Genomic DNA, 25,151 nt, shown 5'->3' with positions numbered 1-25,151 from the left:
GGTATCGCGCAAGCGCAGCCGGCGGTTGAGCGGCGGTATCGCGCAAGCGCAGCCGGCGGTTGAGCGGGCGCCTATGTCATGGCGGCTTCGTCCCGCAAGTACTCGGTGCTGCTGCCCACCTACAACGAGCGCGAGAATCTGCCCCTGGTCGTGTGGCTGCTGGTGAAGAGCTTCGAGGAGAGGTGACTAGCAGCGGGAGAGCGGCCGGGGAGGGAAGGGGTGGGGGAAGAAGCCTTTGCTGGTGTTTCAGCTTCTCGATTGATATTTCCTGACTTGGGCTGGATTGATTTATTGCAGTGTTTCTCAACCTTGACCATTTTAAGGCATGTGGACTTCAACTCCCAGAATTCCACAGCCAGCAATGCTGGCTGTGGAATTCTGGGAGTTGAAGTCCACATGCCTTAAAATGGTCAAGGTTGAGAAACACTGATTTATTGCAACTCTCCCTCCGTTTCTCCTGCGAGCTGAACGCGGAAGGCGCACGGCCTCATCCGAACAGCAGCCCCTTGAGGTCTGCCGGCCTTTGCATCTGACCTTAGGTCTCCCAGGGAGCTGTAGGGATTGTATGGGGGCTTGGAGCTGAGGCCTTGAGTCCAAGCCCAGTACGGTTGTCATTACAGTGTACTTACTGCAGATGTTGGGAACCCCAGAGCTGGACAAAGAGAGCAAAATGCACAATAGTTTTCTTGTGCATTTAGCATAGGTAGGTAGGAGAGAGAGAGAGAGAGAGAGAGAGAGAGAGAGAGAGAGAGAGAGAGAGAGAGAGAGGCAGACAATAAAGGAGAATATTTGTTGTTCAGGATTGAAATATGGGGTCCTTGGTGCTCTCTGAGCTTGGTTGTTTTCCTGCTAGCATTGAGGATGTTACTTAGTTTAGATAATGAAATGTCTGCAAGAAAACAGCTAAGATCAGAGAACAGCAAGGACCCCTTACACCTTTTACTGAATTTTATATTTCCAGACATCTGTTTCTGATTATCAGTTTAAGATATCTTATTTCAGATTTTTAAACTAGGATTTACAGGAGTCCTCTGAGGGCATATTTGGAAGTAAGCTATATTAGGAATTATTTTGAATGAAATGTGTGTAATATTTCTTTATTTTCAACTTCTGGACTTGTACATTAAATACATAGTACTGTGCTGAAAATCTCTGTATATGTGTGTGTGTGTATGTAGCTTAGAAGGAACAACAAATATAACTTCAGATTTACATTTTGATAAAGATTTATCTGCAAAAATAGTTTTAGGATCAAATTATCAGAACACTTGAACTTTTATTAAGGTTTTTCTTTCACTAAATGACATTTTAAAAGAATGCCTTGAGGCAGTGAGAACACAACTGAAGTGTTGTATCATGGACCAGTTTCTTAGATTAGTACAATAAAATGTTTGATGAGTTAAATGCTGAATATATAATATGCTAAGTCTTGTACCTAAATTATCACTTATTTTGAATAAGAATTTAATTTAGCAAACATTACAAAGCATCAGAAATTATTTTGTTTAGATTACAGATGACTAGGATATGCATGTAATTTTTTTCTCGATTGTAAACTTATTGATATATTCAAGTTGTGTAAAATATAATGAAATATTAGTCAATCAAGACAGATCCCAAAGCCTGTGAAATTAATAATTGTACTAGCCAATAGGCAGCAGAAAATTAATCAGATTCTTATTGCTCAGATCTGAGAATGTATAAGGTATATTTGAAATTACAATTTTAAAATAAAGTTCTATTAGATCAAACAAATTAATCAAGGAATTTAAATTGCCAAGAAAAGCATGGTATTGGTGAATGTGTTACAGTAAATGTGACTTTCCAAATAAGTGTAATAGGATTAATGACTACATTTACTTTTAATGGGAAACCATTGGGGATTCTTGTCACTTCCCACCTTTAGAAATGATGGAGCTTTTGGACCTGGCTTTACAAAATAATTATTTTTTTCAGTGGGAATGAGTTCGAAATTGTAATTATAGATGATGGAAGCCCAGATGGGACGCAGGAAGTTGCTGATCAATTAATAAAGATTTATGGATCAGACAAAATTGTAAGTTACTTTTTTTCCCTTTGTCATACTGTTATTACCAACATGTTTCAAATTGTTAGCATAGAGAAATGGAATTCATTTTAAAACGATTTAGCTAATTGAAAATAGCTTGTCATCCCTTGCTTACTTCTAATTTCCATTTAAAAACACCCCAGGTAGGCAATGGGTTTGCTTAACTAGTATGGTGTTCATTTAATGACCATTGTGTTCATTTAACAACAGCCACAAAAATGTAAAATCAGGTCAGTCACATTACGACCTGCTTAATGACCGGCATGACTTGATGATCGTGATTCCAACTCAATTAGGGTCATAGGTTGAAGACTACCTATTGATTCTATGTCATGGTTATTATTTGAACACTCTCTTTTGGAGTAGCTTTTCCTGCGGCAACTGGGAGGGGAAGGCAGCTAGCCTAGTTCTATCAAAAGTCCACCTATATTTAAATACAAAGAGATTGTTATTATAAGGTTAAGATAAAAGTATTTCTTTTATCAGCTTAAATTCAGGGAATCATACAAAATATGTGGGGAAATACCTAGGTTTAGGTAAATTACAATAATGTGGGGAAAATACAGACTAAAATCCATTTATACAATGTCAGATTTTACCTTATGAGTATAATCATTCTGTTTGAGGGAAGAGCAAAATAGCAATAATGAAATTTTATTGGAAGTACATGATCATTAGCCTGAGCTTAGTATGGTTCATCTTATTTTCTGGTCTACTTATACTTTACAGCTGTTGAGACCCAGAGCAAAGAAACTTGGATTGGGTAAGTAATCAATAATGAGATGATTAACAATATTCTATCAATTTATTGAGACTATCTGTACATTAACCTTCAGTCANTTTTTTTTTTTGTGGTAAAATTAGAGAGTTTGGGTCTGAAAAATTCAGTATTTCCAGATAGCAAGGAAATTGTTCAGGTGCTGCTTTATGGACTCCAATCACAATTAATTTAACAATGGATTTCTTGTTCCATAGATGTTCAACTTCAATCTGCAAGTCCTAGTATTTTCTATTTTTTTTCTGATTGTTTTTCCTCAATCCTAGCATCATCTGATATAGCAACATCAATGAACCAGATTTTCTTCTTTTCAATAACTATTTTATTTATTTAATTAATTAATAATTTAATTAAGTGAATTGATATGCTGCCCATCTCACTCTGCTAAGTGACTCTGGGTGGCTTACAGTTAAAAACTTACATATAAAACTATTAAAAACATTACATACAGAAAGTAACAGGCAAAAGGCAAAATCAGTACATTAATAGCTTTTTCTCTGTTAGTCCACCAGCCTCCTCCAGCAAAGACATCCCCCTGTTCGGACCCCAGAGCCAGGTTTTAATGTCCTTCCAGAAGGCTAAAGGGATGGGGGCACATCTCACTTCAAGTGGCAAAGAGTGGGGGCCATGGCAGAAAAGGCCCTCCTTCTAAAACCCTGCTGAAACCTTCTGACCAATGGAGTTCGCAGCATGCCCCTTCTGCTGGATCAAGTGGGACAGGCCAATACCAGACAGGTTTTATAAACAAGATGCCTGTCTCTTTGGATCTTAATATCCCATAAGATCTTAACCCACTCATTTTCCCACATCTTCTCAACCTGATGGTCTCAGTAATTTTTATTGTCTTCTAAAAAAATATTTCATTTACAGGTAGTCGTCGACTTAACGACCACATTGAAGCCTAAAATTTATGTTGTTAAGTGAGACATTTGTTAAGTGAGTTTTGTCCCACTTTACCACCTTTCTTGCCACAGTTGGTAAGTGAATCATTGCAGTTGATAAGTTAGTAACCCGGTTGTTAAGTTAATCTAGTTTCCTCACTGAAATTTGCTTGTCAGAAGGTTGCAAAAGATGATCACATGACCTTGGGACACAACAATGTTCATAAGTATGAGACAGTTGCCAAGCATCTGAATTTTGATCACGTGATCATGGGGATGCTGCAAAAGTCGTAAATTTGAATGGTCATTAAATGAACTGCTGTAAGTCTAGGAGTCCCTATATTTTTTATTATTATTATTATTATTGCTTTTTCTCACACCTTTTTTTTTATCCTTGCAGCCGAAATTCATTCCAGAGTTTATCAAGTGAGTAGCAGTTCTAATATTTAAAGTCAGGCCTACTAGTTTATTAACCCCTTTGTGGTGTTTATTTTTGGTAGGGATAGATAATAAGATTGATCATCAGCGAAAATATGCATTATGCTGTTACAAAACTGCACTATAGAAGATAATGCAAGTGTGCTGCATAGCTTTTCACATAATGCCATGTATTACTTCTCATTGAGAGATTCTGGCTGAACTCTAATGGGAGAGTTTCAGTAATAAGACATTTGCTTCAAAAATTTTACAGAAGATTCACAAATGTTTTGAATTAGTTGGCATACTAGGAATTCTAAAAATATGTTGTTTCTTATGTTTCTTATTTGTTTGTGCTTATACTTTAATATGTCCATGTCACTTTATTATAATTGGTGAGTTCCTTGTAACGTGCTTCACATGTAATCTACATGAGAACTGCTTGTTCTCTCACTTGCTGCATCCCTTTTTCAAATCCTACATTAATTTAACTATTCCGTACATGCGATGAAATGAACTACAACTCATGGAAACTTAGGCCTTTCAATAAAGTGTGTTCATCAGAAAAGGTGCCGCCATTCCTTCTGAGTGTTGGCTACCGCAGGCCACCACAGTTGATGAAACAGTCAAAAGAAACAATGTGTGAGTGTGTAATATCTCAGTCTACACACTACTGTAATCTCTTAATTACGAAGTATGAGGTGGCATACCATACCTGGGCTAGTTTGATAAATAGGTCATAATAAAAATAACATTAAAAATTACACTGTGTAATTGCTTGTAGATTTCTGCTTATCTATATACTTTGTGCTCATTTAAATTGCATAGCAAATATCTGTATTGTTCCAAGTAAGTCATAGTTTTATTCTCTAGGTCTAAACCATACTTTGAAGATAAGAAACTATTAATTTTTAGTTCGTTTTATTCTTATATTGCATGTTAACCATTTCAGTATTGTTGTATTTATCTTTTCTGGATTACTGCTATAGTAAGTATGTGAGTTTGTAATTCAGAAAAAAAATACTTTCTTTTCTCTGTCCAATGGTTATGTTTGTAGAAAACAGAAAGAAGGAAATTTTGATATTGTGTCTGGGACTCGATATAAAGGAAATGGAGGTGTGCATGGGTGGGATCTAAAACGAAAATTGATCAGGTCAGTGTTTCATCTATAGCCCTGTATCACTAGTAATAATGGACAGTAATTAAACTGTCCATTTTCTTTCTCTGAATCATTTCTGAGAGGGTTGTCAGATTCTAAAAAGGTTTCTTTAATTCTGAGAAAATTGAAGGAAAACATTCTTATTTCTATCCAGCCCAGCTACACATCTTACATATCTTTTTATCTAGTTTTATTTCATAAACATATTCTCTGCATGAGGTATTCTGAAACTGAACACGTTCTTAAAACATCCTTGAAAACTCAGCTCAATATTATATCCCAATTGGAGACATCTTACCTCAAAGTACTAATATATTTGTTGCAGGAAATAATGGTAGGAGACATTTATGTCTCTATCCTATTTGCAAGAAACAAAACATTGAACTAACATTGGGCCTTAATGAAATCCAGCAGAGTTGTGCTTAAAATTATTTTGTAAATTATTACCTGCCTTATATACTGTAACTATTATATTACTCTGATCCTTTAATGAAATAACATCTTTAAAACATGGTTTGTTTTAAAATTCTGATTGCATATTAATACTTTGAATCTTACTTTTCAGCCGAGGTGCCAACTTTTTAACTCAAGTTCTATTACGGCCAGGTGCATCAGACTTAACAGGAAGCTTCAGGTAAGCTGGTTTCCAAATGGTACGTAGCAGCTCATGAAGAGCAAGAATGCTTCAGGATAATGGCCAGTCTGAGATTGATAAAGAAATCTACTGAACTTGTAAAACTGTTAGATAACATTTGGGAGGCACCTGTATATAGGTTATTGCTATTATTTGTTCTTTTTTATTACTTGAAAATATGTGTGCCTGTAACTGAAATGTTGTAAACATTTTCATTTTATGTGCACTAAATTTCAGGTTATATAGAAAAGAGGTTCTACAAAAACTGATGGAGAAATGTGTTTCAAAAGGATATGTTTTCCAAATGGAAATGATTGTCCGCGCCAGACAATTGGGTTATTCTATTGGAGAGGTATGCTAAAAATCTAAAGCATAAAGTACATAATTACATTTACATTTTTGTGCTCAAAGTTTACCTTCTGGCTATTGGAGATTGAACTGATTGACAAGTAAAAACACCGAGGATTCAGATAGGATCATATAGTATGAGTAGCTTACACTAGAATCTTAATTAATGACTTACCCAGAATTTAAACACAAATATTAGATGGCCATAGCATCACAAACTTAATCAAATGATGAACCTGTCAATGATACACAAATATTAGCAAATAAGAGGTGCTCTTACACAATGATACACAAATATTAGCAAATAAGAGGTGCTCTTCTATCATTTAAAGATGCAGGGGATGAGAAAGGTATCCACTTAAATTCAAAGAAGCTTAATGCCACCTTTCCAACCATAGATTACAATTGGCTGTAATACATCTTCTCTAATATTCCAGCATCAGGGTAGATTTGGTCTGATGGCTTCATTACTAGTCATGTAGTGAAGATAAAAGTTACTCGTGTCTTTGCCATGGTATATTAAAAAAGACAATTTCTCAGGTCCCATTCTTAATTACTGAGGGCCTAGTATTGTGCCTAATAAATCTGTGTCTAATATTTTAACACTTGTTAAATTTCACACACATTTCAGATCACAAAAGAAGTGGGTACTGCTTCTATAGAGGTTACTTTTTATTTATTAAAAAATTCTTACATCATTTTTTATTTGTTACATTCTTAGCAATTAGAGTACAAAACCAAAACCAATAGAGCTTACTTTTTAAAAACAGGTTTTTTAAACCAGTTTTGAGAATGGTAAAAAAATGTTCTGGAAAGGAGTTCTTGGTTCTCTGATCTGCCCCATAGCCAGCAGTGAAACACGGTTCCTTATTTACTTCTGCCCAACTGTCTGAAGTCCATCAAGATGTTTAAGTATCTTGGTACTTTACCTGCATTCCATATTGTAGATTACTTTGCTAGTTATGGATTATCTTAAATTAGCAATCTCTGGGAATCCTATTTAGTGTAAAAATTATATACCTTTCATTCCAATTTGAGCTATGCCACTGGGATTCTTGAATCCTTTAGTCATTTTGTTCATGAATTTATGCCAGTGTCTGCTATGTGTCAACAGAAGATTTACAGAGCAGTCTTCATTGGAATTTCCACTGCCAAAAGGAAATAGGCCTAGAAATGCAATATATGTTTGGCAGAATAATGTGGGTGTAGGAATTTTTTCCTGTTTCTGTTTGCCATTGATTTCTAGCAGAGTATTCTTACTGAAAATTCCTAATTGGATTTTCTATGTATTCCAAAGGCTGAATTTGGAGAATTTGGAGAATTTAACATATAGTCTTACATGCTGGAATGTTACCATTCTTGTTTTGCTATACTGAAAATAAGTTGTGGTTTAAAACATTACAAAACAATGTTGACTATATATAATGAACGGTTAGTGAATTGAAACCATTGAAACCAAAAGCATTACTTCAGATATTTGCTATAAAAAGAAAGCAATGCAAGTCAGTATCTCTTGAAAGTAAGAATGTTTTACAGTTCTGTTTGGCCCTTTGAGACATTAAATAACTTTGTTCTGCATAGATCAGAAAAAGAAAGAGTAATTTCCACAAAGTTATATGAATTTACCACTAAATTGGGAAACTATACTTCTTTAGGATAGATTACACTAGCCACCATAACTCTAAAATGGCATCTTCGTTCTGTTATACACATGGATACTGTATTCAGCAAGATATATACTATGTACCTTTGAAAAACGCAAAGTTTGTGTTCTGTATTGTAGCAACAATAATGGATTTCATTTCCAGATAAGGAAGATACAGATACTTTAATTTAGTAGATTTAAAAGGAACCTAGTTCTTTTGTCTACTTTTTAAAAGATTAGAATTATACCAGAGAGACCTCTGGTGCATGCCATCTTCATATTCAGGCTCTGGGTAGGCTATTTTACAACAATGATTTTGAGGAAATGTTTTCTGAGCATATTTAAATGTGAGAAAGCTATCACTTCATATTCTGCATCAAAACACATTCGAATGCATGTTGGTAGATAAACACTGAATCTTGAGGTGAAGTGTTCCTGTTTATCTTTTTATTGGTTCTTATAACTGAAATGATTTTATGATTTTTTTTTCATTTAATAGGTTCCTATATCATTTGTGGATCGAGTCTATGGAGAATCCAAGCTAGGAGGCAATGAAATAGTTTCCTTTCTGAAAGGATTGTTGACTTTATTTGCCACTACATAATAAAGAGATTCAGATACTATGCCAGTATGTCTATTGTTGACTGAATAATTTATATTGGACAGTGACAGACATCCATTATGGCTTTGGAGAACCAAATTTCAACGTCTCTTCATTTATTTGGATAGATGTTTTTCAGACATCATGCCGAAAATGCTCAACTTAAAGCAATTTGTTAAGCAACCACTTGAGGTTATGACAGGGCTGAGAAAAGTTACTTAGCTCATCACTTATGACTGAGGGCAGTAATCAAAATTTGGATGCTTGGCAACTGGCATGCACTGGGATCACATGATCAACTTTTGTGATCTTCCCAACTGGCTTCTGACAAGCAACGTTAATGGAGAAGCCAGATTTGTTTAACAACCACACGATTCATTTAAAGACCATTGGGAAAAGGTTGTAAAATTGAGCATACTTCTCTCAACAACTGCCTCTCTTAATGACAGGAGTTCCATCCCCAGCTTTGGTCGTAAGTCGAGAGCTACCTGTACTTCATATCTGATAATGTAAAAGCCAAATTTTTAACTTTCTTCACCATTTTAGTTAAAAAAAAGTTTGCATTTTAAATGAACTACAGGTAATTATCTGGAAATAATATATTTCTGAAAGGATATATTTATATATTGCAGGTCATGAAGTAATTAACAGGACTAGTATAATGATACCTTTCTGACTGTAGATTTGCATATATTACATTTGTATATTTTAGAAAATGACTGATATTAACACATTCCAACTGCAGACTGTTCGGGGGGGGGGAAATAAAAATTTACATTCCAATCTCTAGTTATAATTACTGTGGAATATAGTTTTTTTGCTTCAGGCATTATTTGCAATTCAAATGAATAATCAAAATATAAATACTATTACCAATGTCAGTTTTGGGGAAAGGGTTTTCAGTCATTCTACTCATTCTGTAAAAAATGACTCTGTGAGGGAAAAACAAGTAAAAGGAGTATCTAAATGATCGAATTACCACATCTTTCATATGTGAAAAAACTAGAATAGTGGGATTTTTTATTTTACAAAATGAAAAGGACAATCAAAATCAAATTATGCATAGTGCAAAGTAGGAAATACCTCTCTATTTGATACAAGTTGGGATCATCAATGAAATCAGATGACAAGTCATGATAAAATTGCTTGTTAAAACACGTGGTAAATCTTATTCACGTAGTGTGATCTTTAAAACTATTTCAAATGTATATGTACTTACAGATAATTATAAAATATGTTACATAATTGGAGCCTTCAGATGTTGAGGCCGTATCTTTCTGAATGCTCATTAGCGGGGTCTACAACTGATGCATATGTGTATATATGGAGTAGCTTTCATACTATTTAAAATGGTCCAGACAGTTACTATGATAAATTGCCTTGTTCAGAAAGGTTGAACTTTAAATGGTAATTTTCTCATAGAAGCAAATTATGTTCTTTAAACCTCTGCTTTTAGTTCAGGTTGAACTGACTCCCTTTTCCACTTATTCCTAGTTGTCTTTATGTTTTCAAATTTCCTTGTACTGATGTCCTTACATGCCACTTGTTTTTCCTTTTTGTAAATACAGGTAATTTATTTGATGGCATTAATTCTGAATAAATTAATTATGAAAGACAGTTTTTGTCTCCGGTATCTTTGTATGATAAACCATTATGGCTAATGTCATGTCATGCAGCAATAGTATCACCAGATGGCAACATTTTGCTTGAAGCTAAGCAGGGCCAGGTCTGGTTAACAGTTGGATGGGAATCCACTATGGAATACTAAAGGTGTAGGGATGTAGAAAAATATATTGAAAAAAACACTTCTGCATTAGCAGAAAATTATGGTTGTATCTCCAGAATCACAAGGAGTCAAAATCAACTTGAGGTCAGCTTTACTTTTATATAACGAAGATAACTAATAGAAATCATTCTCCATCATAAGTCATGAGTAATATAGTGATACTATCTATTTTATCTACAGTTGTGGGTGAGTTGGATCCAACTATTTTAGCCATTTCTATTGGGACTTCTATTAGGGATAGGTAGATAGCATCCAGCAAAATAGATACACTAGTATCAAGGGTCTTACATATGGATATTGCCTGGCCTTTATCAAGCTTATTAAGAGTGATTCCTTTAATAGTTTGTCAGTATTCTGTACAGGAAGTTGTTTTTTAGTGGCTACCATTGGGACTGGCAACTTGATATGATCTTACTTCAGCTTTCTCTGCTTTACAGACCTGCAAAAATTATAAATGAGAGAATTGGTTAGAAATGGCTAAAATAGTTATAAACTTACTTTTTCATCACTGTCGTAACTGCAAATGGTTGCTCTCTGGGACAGTCATTAAAGTGTGGACTATGTGTTATGGAATGCTGACGATAAGCATGCAGAAGGCAATTTTAGTTCAGATGTTTGTATCACTTTACTAGGAGATCTAATAAATACACAAACATTTCAGATTTTTGAGTAATGAACAAAGTGTTTTTAATGGTGGGCATCTGATTTGACTGGAAGCTGCATTTTATTTTTTAACTAAGAAACAAAATCTTTAGAAAAGGTAGAACTGAAATGATTGGCACTTCTTTTGGCTCTCCACGAAGGTTTTTAAAAATACTGGGTAGGGCTTTAAGAGAATGTATGGATGTGGGGGGGGACAGCGCACACCTGCCGATCACCTTTCCTAGAATTAAGGGAAGATAATCTATGCATCAGCCTTTTCAAAAATGAATTTGGCATCTTTTTCAGAATTATTTCAATATTAATGGAATGACATGGGATTCAGTCATGGATAAAACAATTTCAGCTCTAATCGGAATCATGAATTATGCTCTGCAGTAATACTGTTTGTTTGGAATTGACTTTGCATGCTGTGTGAACTCAACCAGCTGCACCTGTTCAAAGTAAACATATATGAAATAACTTCTGAGAATTCTGTGGTTGCTGCTGCTATTATGCAAGGTTATTGCTTGTTATGGTATTGTGCAAAAGTAACTGCACTGATATAATCAAAATCTTATATAATTGATACTAATTGGTGTGTGTTCCTATTGTTTAAATAATGTAACTACTGCTGTTTAGTAGTAAGATTTGATAGAATCCTGTATTTCCTATAATTCTGCTCAAGCAGGGTCAGTAGATCTGTAATATAGAAAATATATCCTGCCACTAATTCTCTTGTTTTTATTTTACATTCTCCCTGACAACCTAACATGTCAAAATAAGCTAACCATTTGTATTTATTTATAATTTCTTGTCTATGAAATGTCTCGTCCTGAGAGCCACAAAGATATTTTCAAACAACCTGAGTTTACAACTATTTCATATTGTCAATGTGGCATGCCTAAAAAATTATTTTAAAATCTGCAGTAACCTTAGCTTTATTGTACCATAAGCACCCTTGCTACCCAAATCTCAAATCGTGTCCTTCTAACTCCAATAACCTTCTCTTTCACATCATCATCCACTCTTTCATCCAAACTAAACAGTTAGCTTTAAAGTATAATTTCAGATCAGACCCAACCCTCTTTCCTTTGCATCTTGCAACACCTGATATTTAACTCATGCTTTTTCCTTGCCACACAAGTTTATATATCTTTCTGCCATTTTTAAATGGTACATCAGTTATCAAAACGGATATTTCCTGAAACAAAAATAGCATTCTAGACAAAAATTCTTCTTAATCACAGAAATTCTCTCCAATAATGTCAATTTTATTTTTTCACATCTTTTAAGTTCATTCCATATTTTAAGGTACTTATTTTAAAAAAGCATTTCATATTTGTTAATACGCAAGTATTTTACCTTCTTGCTTTTAAAACTCATTCATCATTTCTATTTGAACTGGGATCCACATCATCATCATCATCATCATCATCATCATCATCATCATCATAATAATAATAATAATAATAATAATAATAATAGTAAAGTTGGAAGGGACCCTGCTCAGGCAGGAAACCCTATACCATTTCGGACAAATGGCTGTCCAGTCTCTTCTTAAAAACTTCCAGTGTTGGAGCATTCACCGCTTCTGGAGGCAGGTTGTTCCACTGGTTAATTGTTCTCACTGAGCATTCACCGCTTCTGGAGGCAGGTTGTTCCACTGGTTAATTGTTCTCACTGAGCATTCACCGCTTCTGGAGGCAGGTTGTTCCACTGGTTAATTGTTCTCACTGTCAGGAAGTTTCTCCTTAGTTCTTCGTAACGTCTTTGTCTTCTGTTAATTTTAAAATCAGCTAATGCACCAATTTTTTAATATCCCCATTTAATAATTCAATTCCCTTTAAGGGATCTTCCTAAACGAGCACCAAACCTAGATGTTTCTTCTAAGTTTTTATTCGCACTATTCTATCCTCTTGTATTGTCCCTATTCAAAAACAAAATAAACAAAAGAGGAGATAGTGGGTAGCCCTCTCTTATTCCTTTATGTATCTCACATAGTTTCTCCGTTAACAATAATTTGTGCCTTCTGTGACATGTAGATCAACTTTTATATTTTATAACATTTTCTTAAAAGTTCATATCTTCTAAAGCTTTAATTAGAAAAGTTCCTATCAGATTATCAAAAGCTTTCTCTGCATCTAAAAATAAAAGACTGATGCAGCTTGATTTTCATTTCACTGTTCTAAACAAGCTAGAATGTACACTTCTGACATTCTTTTAACTGGTGAACCACTATGAGTTAGCAATATGCTACAGCTGTCAAAAAAAAGCCAACACAGTCATGGTTTACATCAAAAGAGGGATAACATCAAGATTAAAGGAAGTGATTGTACCATTGTATACTGCCCTGGTGAGGTCACATCCAGTTCTGGTAATCACAATACAAAAGAGATGCTGAGATCCTAGCAAGAGTGTAGAGAAGAACAATTAGGTTGATAAGGGATCAACATGATAGCAGTCTTCCAATACTTGAAGGGTTTCCACAGGGAAGAGGGTGCTGATTTAATCTCCATAGCACCTGAAGATAAGGCTGTAGGGGTTGAGGTCATGTAAAGTTTGTATGCAGCAAACTACCTCGGTTCAAATACATGATTTCACCCGGTTCATATCGCCATGGTGATGTAGGAAAATACCCCAGGCTGGTTCATGATTTCACCTGGTTCACATGATCTCACCTCGTTCACACCAACAGGATGTAGCAAAAAACTGCCCCTGGTTGGTGCCCCTGGCTGAGATATTAAGGATTGACAAGGAGAATCTACCAATAAAAATGCTGTTGCTATGCTGTTGCTATGTTACTTTATGCTGCTCGGAAAAACTGTATAAGAGCAATAAACACTGCGAAGGCAGTAAGATCATTTCTGCACCCTGCAATGACTGGTCTCTGATTCCGTCATAAGGCGAGCACATGTAGAAGTTCATTAGAGAGAGATCCAACCTGGAAATCAGGAATTTTCTGATAGAATTATTAAACAATGGAACAACTTACTTCCTGCAGGTTCTCCATCATTGGAAATTTTCAAGAAAAGACTGGTCAATCATTTGAAATGTTCTGAGGATTCCTGTCTTGGGCTAGAAGACTATGATTCTCTGCGATCTTTTAAATAAAAACCACATTGATCTTCATGAATAAATTCTTGCAAGATTATTTTCAGTCTATTGACTAGAATTGTTGTGAACTTATTCAGTGACGATATTGATCGATAATTTCTTAATAAAGTCAGATCTTGTTCATTTCTATATATTACTGCTATTTTCAAGTCTCTGAAATCTTTCCTTCCAGTAAAATGGAATTTATCATATTTTGCAGAAGTTGTAAAAGTTAATCCTCAAAATCTTTGCAATAAGAAACTAATAATCCATCTGGTCCTGGTCCTTTTTCTGATTTGATCTTTTTATGGCTTCAGAAACTTCCCTTATTGTTATTAATTCATTCATAATCTTTCTTCGTTTCTCTGTAATCTTTGATAAATTTTGCTTTTTGTAAAAGTAATCGTCCGTTTTCCAAAGAAATACAGTGCCCTTTATATGAATAATAATACTAATAAAATGTTTTTTGCATAATCATATTATCTGTTAATAGTGCTTCCTCTTGGAAGTTTCAGTATATTTTTTATCTTAATTTATACAATAACCATTTCCCTGTTTGTTCGTGAATTCAATTTTGTTTTCATACAGGAGTTCATTTTTATTTCCATTTCTTTTACTGTTGATAGCTGTTAACATTGATAGCTGTTGCTGTAAAAGTTTAATTTGTTGAGAAATGCTTGTCTGGTGATTTCTTTAGTTCTTTTCTTTTGATCTGATACAAAATTTACTATTTTTTCTTGGCTCTCCTTTTTTAAGTTCAATATAATGTTATATGAAATAACTAATAAAACCTTTACTTGTATCCCACACCACTCACCAATCAGTTTATTCAGTTTTCAAAAAATTCTGTTAATTTCTTTTTACCATCCTTCAATATTGTTTACTTCTGTAACAACATTTCATTTAATATCTAAAAGACAGGGATTTCCATTTATAAATCAAACTCACAAATTTATGATCAGAAAGTCTTTGGTGAGAGTATAGATGAAATCCAAATAATATCTATTCTTGAGAAGGATCTATGTCTTTCTGAAGAGTAGGTGTATTCTCTAGAATTACCATTTATCTGTCTCTGTTTATCCACTAACAATAAATGGTCCATCAGATTTAAAAAAAAACTGTTTTGATAATTTACCTGAGTAATTTTAATATTTTTTTCTGACATTCAACCTAGTTCTGGGAGATCATTGCATTCCAATAATGTGTCAAACACCAATTTTCAAATGAAAGACTTATTAACCTGTACAGGTCATTTATAAAATGATACTTTGACCGCATAAATTACTAGTACTACATTCTTAACCTCATGAAATTCGGCTTCCACCCCAATAAATGTATCATGCCCATGATTCCATATAATTCCATGTAATTGGTGGTTAATATACAGAACTCGTTTTTAGTGCTTGCTGAAATAAATTTGTCACTTTAATTTTTATAAATCAAATATTCCATATTATTTTTCCTAGTATGATTCTCTCATACACATTATGTTTTGTTTTAATTTTTAAAAAATAATGTGTTTTTTTCTTTTGGGTGGAGCATTGGCTCTATTTATATTTCATCTTGAACATTTGTAATCCATAGTCAAGCTATAATTTAGAAATGTCCATACCTGTAACACTTAAGTCAATATCATCTCTTTCAAAGTCCATTACATCTGTTGTAGTTTTTGTATAATCTTTTCTGTGAATATCATTTGGACCTCTTCTAAGTCTACTTTAATTTTTTTCAAAAAATTATCTCACCTTCTGAACAGAATTCAGTCAAAATTTCAGATGTTTAAAAGTAAAACTCAAACCTCCTAATTTAGCCCAGCAAAATTTCAATCTAAAAGAAGTATTTATTTTTCATTTGTAGAGAACATTTCTTTTAGGATAATTCTAGCTATATTATCAATCTTCAATCTTGTACTGAAATACTGTCAGTATTTATTCCTTGTCTTTTTCCTCACAAAGTGCACCAAGACATCCCTAGGAATATTTTTTGTTCTTGAAAATGTTGGATTTATTCCCCAAACCTTATCAGATTCTACCTCTGTATCTTCCCAATCCATCTCTCCCTCCCCCACCCGTCAAAGCTTATATAATTCTTTCTCTAATACTTTCATCCAAGTTTTCTGGAATAGCTCTAAATTTCAATTTTTTCTCACTAAATTTCAATAGATTTTCCATCTTGTCATCAACTTATTTTATAACTATCTCTCTATCGATATAGATACCGATTTTTGTTTTAGAGAATTTTCCATTTTATCTAGTCTTTTCATCTTTCAAGTGAGACAGGCAATTTGGTGCCAAGTTGATCAAACATTTTCTGAAGTACTTTAAATCTAATGAAATTGATTTCTCTGCAGGCTGTTCTAAGGACTCTCTTCTGTCCTCCAGTTGTGCAGCCTTACTTATCATTATGCTAGATTCCAAAAGTGAAAGGCTTAAGGGAAAAAATTACCCACCAGTTTTTTCTCTTTTTTCTTGGTGCTTTTAATGTGATTGCTGGTACATGTCACATCTGCATCTCCATGGTTACAATTAAGAACCCAGTCTACTCAGGTTCCCTTTTTCTTTAGTTTTGTAAATTCCACCAATTATCTACTGTATTTAGTAAAAAACAAAACAAACAAACAAAAACAGGTCTGAGTTGCCTAATTCACAAGATTTCCATGCAGTTTCATAGAAAAATTAATCTTTTTTTTAAAAAAACTATTCCCCTTTATATTTTAAGCTTTCTTGTATTGTCCCTTGTTAAGCTTTTTGACAAGTAGTCTTTAAATCTTTTAATTGTGTAATCCAGAAAAAACAAGACCCACCAAGAGGAGTACTTATCTGTTGTAAAAACACAAATTGCTTTCAGACTGTAGAATAATTATTTCCAAATGTAGTTAAGAAATGAGGCTTGCCAGATCTTGCGCTTATAGGTTGCATTGCGGCTATGATTGTGGATAGAATCTTGTGTCTCCCAGCTCTCATCTCGTATGCTAACCGTGAAAAGTTCTGTTCCTGGAATTTACATGGAGTGACTATCCAGAGAATAAGTGGGTTATTTCACACTCCCTCCTTTATCCGAAGAGATTTTGGCAACCAGCAGTAGCCCTCTGGGTGCCAATCTCCACTGCAGTACAGTCTCCACTCCTTCAAGATGATTAGACCACCATTCATCTCCATCAGAAGTCCCATATTCTTACGTTACCTCTGAGTAACGTAAGAATATGGGACTTGATCAAAGAATATGGGACTTGATCAAAGAATATGGGACTTGATCAAATGATCAAAGAATATGGGACTTGATCAGATGTCAAAAGACATCTGAGATCAATATGATATAATTTATAATAGTTACATATTTAAATTATGTAGGACTTCTTTTAACATGCAATGATTTGTCATTATGAATTATATTACTAAAATACATAGAAATTTTGAAGGGGGGGGTTACACTAACACACTAAAAATTCCATCAAAAGGCATAGAAAAAAATCCACTTAGGAAGTGATGGTAACCATGAAATCCACAAATTGCGAAAGAAAATATTCAGCTTTCTACAAGGCAGAAGACCAATAGCAGTAATTTGTTTCTACAAAGGACATCCAGAGCGCTAAGGAAAGCCTACAAGAGAAACCAGATTGTAACAGTATGTTCCTCTTTGTTTATATTAGCAACAGACATTAAGAATAGTGATGTTTCTCCTAGTGGAGATAATAATTGGAATGTAATTATAATTAGCAGATTGGATTTCTGCTTAAACTTTCCACCATAGTGCTCAAGCCAGATAATTTAAAGAAGAAAACAATGGGGAAAAAACCCAGTTAAAACTCGGGCTGTAGAAAATATTTCAATTCAAATTGCATCAAATCAAAATACCTCAATCTGAATTTAAAAGAGCTTGTTCCAATTGTGGAATGGACATTTCAAAACACTGTTTTTGAAATATTTCCATTACGTTCAGAGCTATTTGAATGGAATCATTTTGCCCCACAACTTGTTAAAAACCCGCTAAAACATAAAACAATGGCATAATCTAAATATAAAACATATACAATACCTAATAATAAAAAATATTTTAAAAAGATACATTCTGATTTTTGAAAGCAGAGGAACAGGAGGCCCACCTAGCAGTTCAAAAGCATGCAAATGCGAATAGATAAATGGGTACCAGTTTGGTGACAAGGTAACAGTGCACTTCAGTGTATAAATCATGCTGACCACATGTTCATGGAAAGTGTCTTCAGACAATGCTGGCTCTCTCAGCTAAGAAACGGAGCCCTCTACAGCAGCGGTTCTCAACCTGTGGGTCGCGACCCATTTGGGGGTCGGATGACCCTTTCACAGCGGTTGCCTAAGACCATCAGAAAACACATATTTCCGATGGTCTTAGGAACCTGTCTCGCTTTCAACTCCCCCTAAAATTCTTCATTCAGGCAGGCTTCCAGAGTTCGACCGGCAGGATGCAGGTAACCCCTCCCCCGTCCTGCCGCCTCCCACGGCATTGTGCCGCTCCGTGTCCCGCGCCTCAAGCCTCCATGGCACAGAACCGCTGGCATGGTCCCCAATGGCCGCTGACGCGCTCCCCGCCGCCGGCGACCATGCAAGCCCTGGCAATTTTATGGTTGGGGGTCACCACAACATGAGGAACTGTATTAAAGGGTCACAGCATTAGGAAGGTTGAGAACCACTGCTCTAGGGTCAGATATGACTGGACAGGGGAAACCTTTACCTTTATAATGAGTAAACATCGACCAGGAAAGAGACATCCACATAAACTCAAGGGGGCTTTACCACTTCTGCCAAGGCTTGGGTGAAAAGCCAGGTCTAAAAGACCCTTTGAAATACCAGCGGGGGAGGGGGGGTGTAGAAGTATCAAACAAAATACAGGCATACTTTTGAAATGTTGTGGGTTCGGTTCCTGAAGACAATGTATCGAATATTGCAAAAAGTGAGTCACATTTTTTTTCTTTCCCAGTGCATATAAAAGTTATGTTTATACTATACTGTCACTGTGCAATAGCATGCCTTCAAAAAAAAAAAAGAGCTACATACCTTAATTAAAATAAATTATTGCTAAAAAAAATGCTAATAATGTTTTGAGCCTTCAGTGAATTATAGTTTTTTTTCCTGATGGACAATCTTGTAAACAAACTGCAATTTCTGCAAAGAGCAATAAAGTGAAGCACAATAAAATAAGGTATGCCTATATATTAGCATTTGTCTTACCTCCCCCCACCAATCAAAACTTTTCCTTGTGCATAGAGGGATACACTGAGAAAAAAAATCACATGCAAACAGTCATAATTTTATTTTGAACAATAAATTGCATCTGAGAAGTTTGCTTTTTCAAACTTGTACCAGGGAAATTTACATATCGAAGCTGGAAGATTTCCATCAAAGCATCTTCTCAGGCAATTTACATTAATTATATAACTTAGGGGAGATGTAGCAAAAGCCTCTGTACTTTGTAAGACCAAGCAGATGGGAAGTTATTTTCATATATATTTTAATCCATTGAAATATGATTGATCTGGAAAGTGTCTTAACATTTACCCCTCCACCTGTCCACTTAAACCATGTTCTGGATCAGATCAGAACACTTATCCTGCAAGAACTGCATTGGCTGGTCAAATTAGATTGCTTTATTCCTTATAAAGTCTGTCGTGACTCAAGTACTAGTTACTTTTGAAACCACTGGCTTGTAGAATACATACATCTAGTATGAAATAGCCAAGAGAGTGTGCAACAGATATCCCTTTCTTGGGTTGTGAGATGCGTGAGGGCTGACAGTCACAACTCCTCAGACAGCCTCTCTCTGTTAACATTAAGACCATTCAGATGACTACCTTTCACAGATCCCTTATGCCTTGGCACATAGGACATTATGTAATTTATGACCAGTGGTCCATAGGTTATCTGATTGTAAAATGGTTTTTACTGATGGATAGGTAGATTTCATCGTAGCATTTATTACGTGATGACTGGAATTATTGTTTTTATTGTGTTGCGATATAAATTAATATAAATTTATGTATTAATGAAATAACTATTTTCAAGACTGCACTTTGTGATTCTCAGTGTCTCCTAATGCTTTATATGGAAGAGTCATTGCACATAATTATGGAGGGGATACAACTGATATTGCATTTAATAATAATAATAATAATAATAATAATAATAATAATAATAATAATAATAACAACAACAACAACAACAATAGTAAAGTTGGAAGGGACCTTGGAGGTCATCTAGTCCAACCCCCTGCTCAGGCAGGAAACCCTATACCATTTCGGACAAATGGCTGTCCAGACTCTATTCCAATGGTGTCCAAATATCTGCTACATGCAGCTAGCATACATGAAAGAATGCACCTTATTTCAATGGAGGAACATAAAGTATATCAGTCCTCCTAATCCAGATGGTCTCTCTTTCTCCCTCCCTCTCTCTCTCTCTCCCTCTGAGAGAATGCATATGCATAAACTCTTATTTTTTATTTGAAGTACACAAATGTTTCCATGAAAGGCATCTTCACATACAACTGGTAGATCAAGCCATTTGAAACACAGCTTGATGCTGTAGCTAGGCTATTGCTATTGTTGAAAGAACAGCACCAAGGTTCTAATTTGAATTTTGTAATTCAGAATGTTCTAACATACAAGACTCTAAACAACTTGGAAGCAGGATAGCTGAGAGAGGCTTTTTACTATATAGGTAGTCTTTGATTTAGAACCGGTCCTTGCACTTACGACTGTCACAGCATCTTTACAGTCACATGATCAAAACTTGGACACATTTGGCAACAGGAATGCATTTACAATGATAATAGGTCATATGTAACCTTCCCAGCCAGCTTCGGACAATCAAAATCAATGGGGGAAGCTGGATTTGTTTAATGACCACATGATTCATTTAACAACTGTGGCAAATAGGGTTATAAAATTGAGCGTGCCTTGCTTAGCAATGGATATTCTGGTCTGTACTGTGGTCATAACTCAAGGACAACCCGTATCTCTGTTGAACTGCAGTAATATTATCAATATCTCTTCTGATAACAATAACTGCCTGGAGATGTTACACTATGAAACATTTTAAATAAGTTACCTGTTACTTTAGAGTTTACAACAACACAGGTTAAAGGAAATACACACTTGACAGTATATGAGCCCTGTGTAAATTTTCAGCTGCTCTATCCATAACGAAAATTGCATTTGAGAAGGTGATGGTTTATTTAAATGTTGTTGTCACTTGAGTTTGTGCCTTTTGCAGCTCAGGATTTTCAAGATAGTTTTATACATACTTATACTCACACTGCACTTCAAGCAGTGCACACAACAGGTTTCCTTCTTAAAATATCAGCCACAAATACATTAACAAAACATTAGTCAAATTGCTTCAGAATCTTCTTCATCTGTTAAAAAAAACCACTCAAATGTTGACAAACAATGTGTATCAACAATCTATTACCACAAATCAAATGTCAATTTATCTTTCCAGTATTGTACAATAATTCCTCAGGCCATGCTCTGTGCGTAGTAAATCTGTAATTTTTGATATTTTGAAAGATTCCAAATATTGGGGATATAGCCAAAAAGAACAGATGCATTCTTGGCATGTAACAATCAGCCTAAAGTCATATTAATAATCCTAACATGACTTTATTATTAACATCACTTTAGACTGATTATTACATGTCAAAATCCTAAATAATTGTACAAGCATAAAATTCAGGGCTTTTGGAATAGTTAACATTGGTGAAGCACTCTGAACAATTGAAATGCAATATATAATTAGATAATTAGTTCAAATATTACTATTACTATTACTAGTAAAGTGAGATTATATTGTAGGTTGGCTAATCATTGGGTAATACAAAATACAGGCTAGATCGTTTTTTATCTGATCCAGCATTTTTAGGGAAAAACAAAGAATTGTACAGGTAGTCCTCAACTTACAACAGTTTGTTCAAACTTACAAAGTTACAATAGCATTGAAAAAAGTGACTTAGGACTGTTTTTCAGTTATGACTATTGTAGCTTCCCCATAATCATGTGATTAAAATTCAGACTCTTGACAATTGACTCATGTTTATGACTGTTGCAGTGTCCTGGGGTCATGTGATCACTTTTTGTGACCTGACAAAGTCAATGGGGAAGCCAGATTCACTTAACAACAGTGTTACTAACTTAACAATTGAAGTGATTCACTTAACAACTGTGGCAAGAAAGGTCATAAAATGGGGCAAAACTCAACTGTCTCACCTAGCAACAGAAATCTGGCCTCAATTATGGTCTTAAATTGGTGACTTGTATATGGTTGGTAGATTGCAATCTTTCCGTCTTTATGTATTTCCAAAGATGTAATTGTTAATATTTGCTCATGTAGTAACTATTTATCCAACTTGTATTAGTCATGCTGAACTTTCTACCATTTTCCATTGGGACAGTTCAACTTTGTAAGAAAAAATTCCATTGTGAAAATTTTTCTCTGACTTGATACCATCCAGATAGGATGAAATATAAGTTGAGTTGTCCATCCTAATTGGAAAGTATGAGTTTTGTCACTTAATACTTTTGAAAGTCCTACCTGCATTATCCATTGGTCACAGCAAGCAGTGTTGCTCAAGAACTGGAGAAAGTTTCAGCTTCCTTCCAATTTCAGATGATTAAAAAGTGAGACAAGAAATACGCTAAGTTAATTCTAATCATTTGCTTTAACTATTAAACATTTTATTACATTATATAAATATTGGAGCAGCCTCCTGCCCCTGAGCATTTTCAGGGCTCGTGAAGTCTGTAATCCAACCCTCTTGAGGAGTGACTAAGGAAGGGAAAGCCACTGTTACAATCTCCAATTCAGTTTGATGGGCATATATAAGGACTGTTGGCCTCAAGCAGTTACCTAATTTCACACCTTAACCCAGTGGAGCTCTGAAGATGTTCCTGCAGCCATGCCTTATAAATCATACCTTTGTACATGCACTACCTTGACTCAACTGTTGCTCAGGGGCCACGGCTTCAAACACGCAAGTGTCCATCCATGGCACAACAGAGATGGGCCCAAAGACAGGCAGCAAACTGGCAATGCATTGAAAGAATCCCCTTCTGGAGGTCCAGAGACATCTTCTGGCCAAGGCAGGACCACAGAAATGCTTGACTTGAGACCTGCCCTGCAGATGCTACTCACTCCATGCACGAGTGCAAGCCGTGTGATCATCAGCTTAACAGCACGAGGTGTTATGATGCTCACTCAGGTGAAACTTGGGTCACGTGGTGTGCTCCATGTCGGGTCACGTGGAGAAGGCTCATTCTCCCTCCGCCCCTCAGTTCCCCCTTCCCCAGTGACCCTTCTCCTCCCCTCAGGGAAAGTTGTAGTCCCGGCTGGGGCGGCGGAGGGATAACCGCTCCGCGCTCTTCTCTCCGGCCCCAGCCGCAGGGCGCGGCGCCTCCTAGCGGAGCCGGAGAAGATCCCGCCGCCGGTTCCCCTTCTCGCGAGAATCCCCCCATTCCAACGGGGTTATGTAACCCGCTCCCCTCCATCTCCTTTTTAAAGATCCCGCTTCCTGTCAGGACAGATAAGAGGAGGAGGGATGACGGGAAATCAAGTTTCATTCTTGGGGTTCAGTCACCCCTTTTTCCCCCTCCACTCCGGGGGGCTCGTCCCCTCCTCTCCAGCCGGACAATGAGTCCCATATGCTAATGAGAACCCCGCGTCACTTCCGCTCTTTCTCGGCCGCCATCTTGGCCAGGGCAGGTTCTGGGCAGGAGGGACCCGGCTGTATTGTCTGCAGGGCGCCTAGGGAGCCCCCCCCTCCCCTTCCCCGCGGCCCGGCGCTCGACACCTCTCGCCCCGGTAGCTGAGCCCCGCGGAGCCGCCGCGCCCCCCTCCGTCCCAGCGCAGGCCGAGCCCCCGCCTTGCCCCTCGCAACCTGCCCCCCCCTCCCGCCATCCAGGCCCCTTTGTCTCCCCCGCTCCGCTGCCCGCGCCCGCCCAAGCCCTGCCGCCAGCCGGGAGCCGCAAGCCAGCAGCGCCGCCGCCGACGGGGGAGGGAGCGCCCGCCGCCGAGGAGGAGGAGGAGGAGGAGGAGGGAGCGCGAAATCCAGTTAGGTAGGTGCCTGAAGGCGCGCGGGAGCCCGGCGCAACCCTTTTCCTTCCTTCCTTCCTCCCTCTCTTCGTTGCCGCCACCGCTGTCTTTCTCCTGTTTCTCCCGCGCTGCCGGGCCCGCGGTGGCTGCTCCTGTACCCTCTTCACAAATGGGGTTAAAATAACACCTCTCCCGTCTTTCCCTCCTGGCTTCCGAGGCCGGCTGTCCCGGCACCAGAGGCGGTCTCCGTGCCGGTTTTCTTGCCTCCCTTTCCTCCACCCCTCCTCCCGGGCCCATTTTTTTTTTATATAAAAAGAAAAGCTGCTCTGACCGCGTTCCGGCTAAATGCCGCCTGTGCCTCCGTTGCCTCTCTTTTCTCCCTCCTTCCGTTCCTTGCAGGGAGGTGGCACATCGCTGTTGCGCCCTCGAGTGTGGCTGTGATTGCACGGTCTGCGTCGTGGAAGGAGGGAATCGTTGGAGCTGGTGGGGGGGGGGAGAAGAGAGACCGGATTGCGAATGCTGCCATCCTCTTCGACATGCTTGAGGCTCCCCTTTTTTTTTTCCCCCAGCATGTGCGGCGCGGGTGGGGGAAGGAAGGGAGGGTGTCAGCGAGGGAGGAAAGCCCCGTTATGACTGCAGAGTTGGCGCTGGAAATGTGGAACAGGCTGCGGTACAATCAATGGAGAGCAGTCTCCTCCTGTACGCCCCCCCCCCCCCACTCTTCCATAGCTAGAGGTATCGGGTGGTGTTGGAAAAGGCGGGATTCGTGACTCATTCAGAGTATCCAGGTCTCCGAGAGAAGCAGGCACCCTTCTACACCTCTGCAACTCTTTGCTGCATCCATTCCGGGCAATAGTTGTATTTAACCTATTTCTCAAACAAAGAAGAGGGGGAAAAAAGAGGATTGCTTCTGCTTCTATCGCGGGAAAAAGGTTTTTTTTTCCTCCTAGGATGTCTGTCTATTCTGTTATGGCTTTGTGTATCTGTGTGTGTTGTCCTTTTTTTTTTTCTTTTCTGCAGCTCAGTTCAGTTTTGCATAGA

The 25,151-nt window shown here is 37.0% G+C and overlaps 1 protein-coding gene across 1 annotated transcript; it reads left to right on the top strand.

The window, feature by feature from the left end:
* Positions 1 to 60: 60 nt before the first annotated feature.
* On the top strand, positions 61 to 10,148 carry DPM1 (dolichyl-phosphate mannosyltransferase subunit 1, catalytic; the record flags this gene model as incomplete). Its single annotated transcript, XM_015819289.1, is given in 7 exon segments — positions 61 to 182; positions 1,957 to 2,056; positions 2,798 to 2,831; positions 5,202 to 5,297; positions 5,869 to 5,937; positions 6,175 to 6,289; positions 8,430 to 10,148. Coding segments are annotated over 7 exon segments (623 nt in total), but the record flags the coding sequence as incomplete, so codon positions are not given.
* Between the last annotated feature and the right edge of the window lie 15,003 nt (positions 10,149 to 25,151).

Source organism: Protobothrops mucrosquamatus, unplaced genomic scaffold (genome assembly GCF_001527695.2).
Source record: "Protobothrops mucrosquamatus isolate PMUCROS unplaced genomic scaffold, P.Mucros_1.0 scaffold888, whole genome shotgun sequence".
NCBI classification, from domain to species: Eukaryota; Metazoa; Chordata; class Lepidosauria; order Squamata; family Viperidae; genus Protobothrops; species Protobothrops mucrosquamatus.
This window is presented reverse-complemented; position numbering and strand designations above follow the sequence as displayed.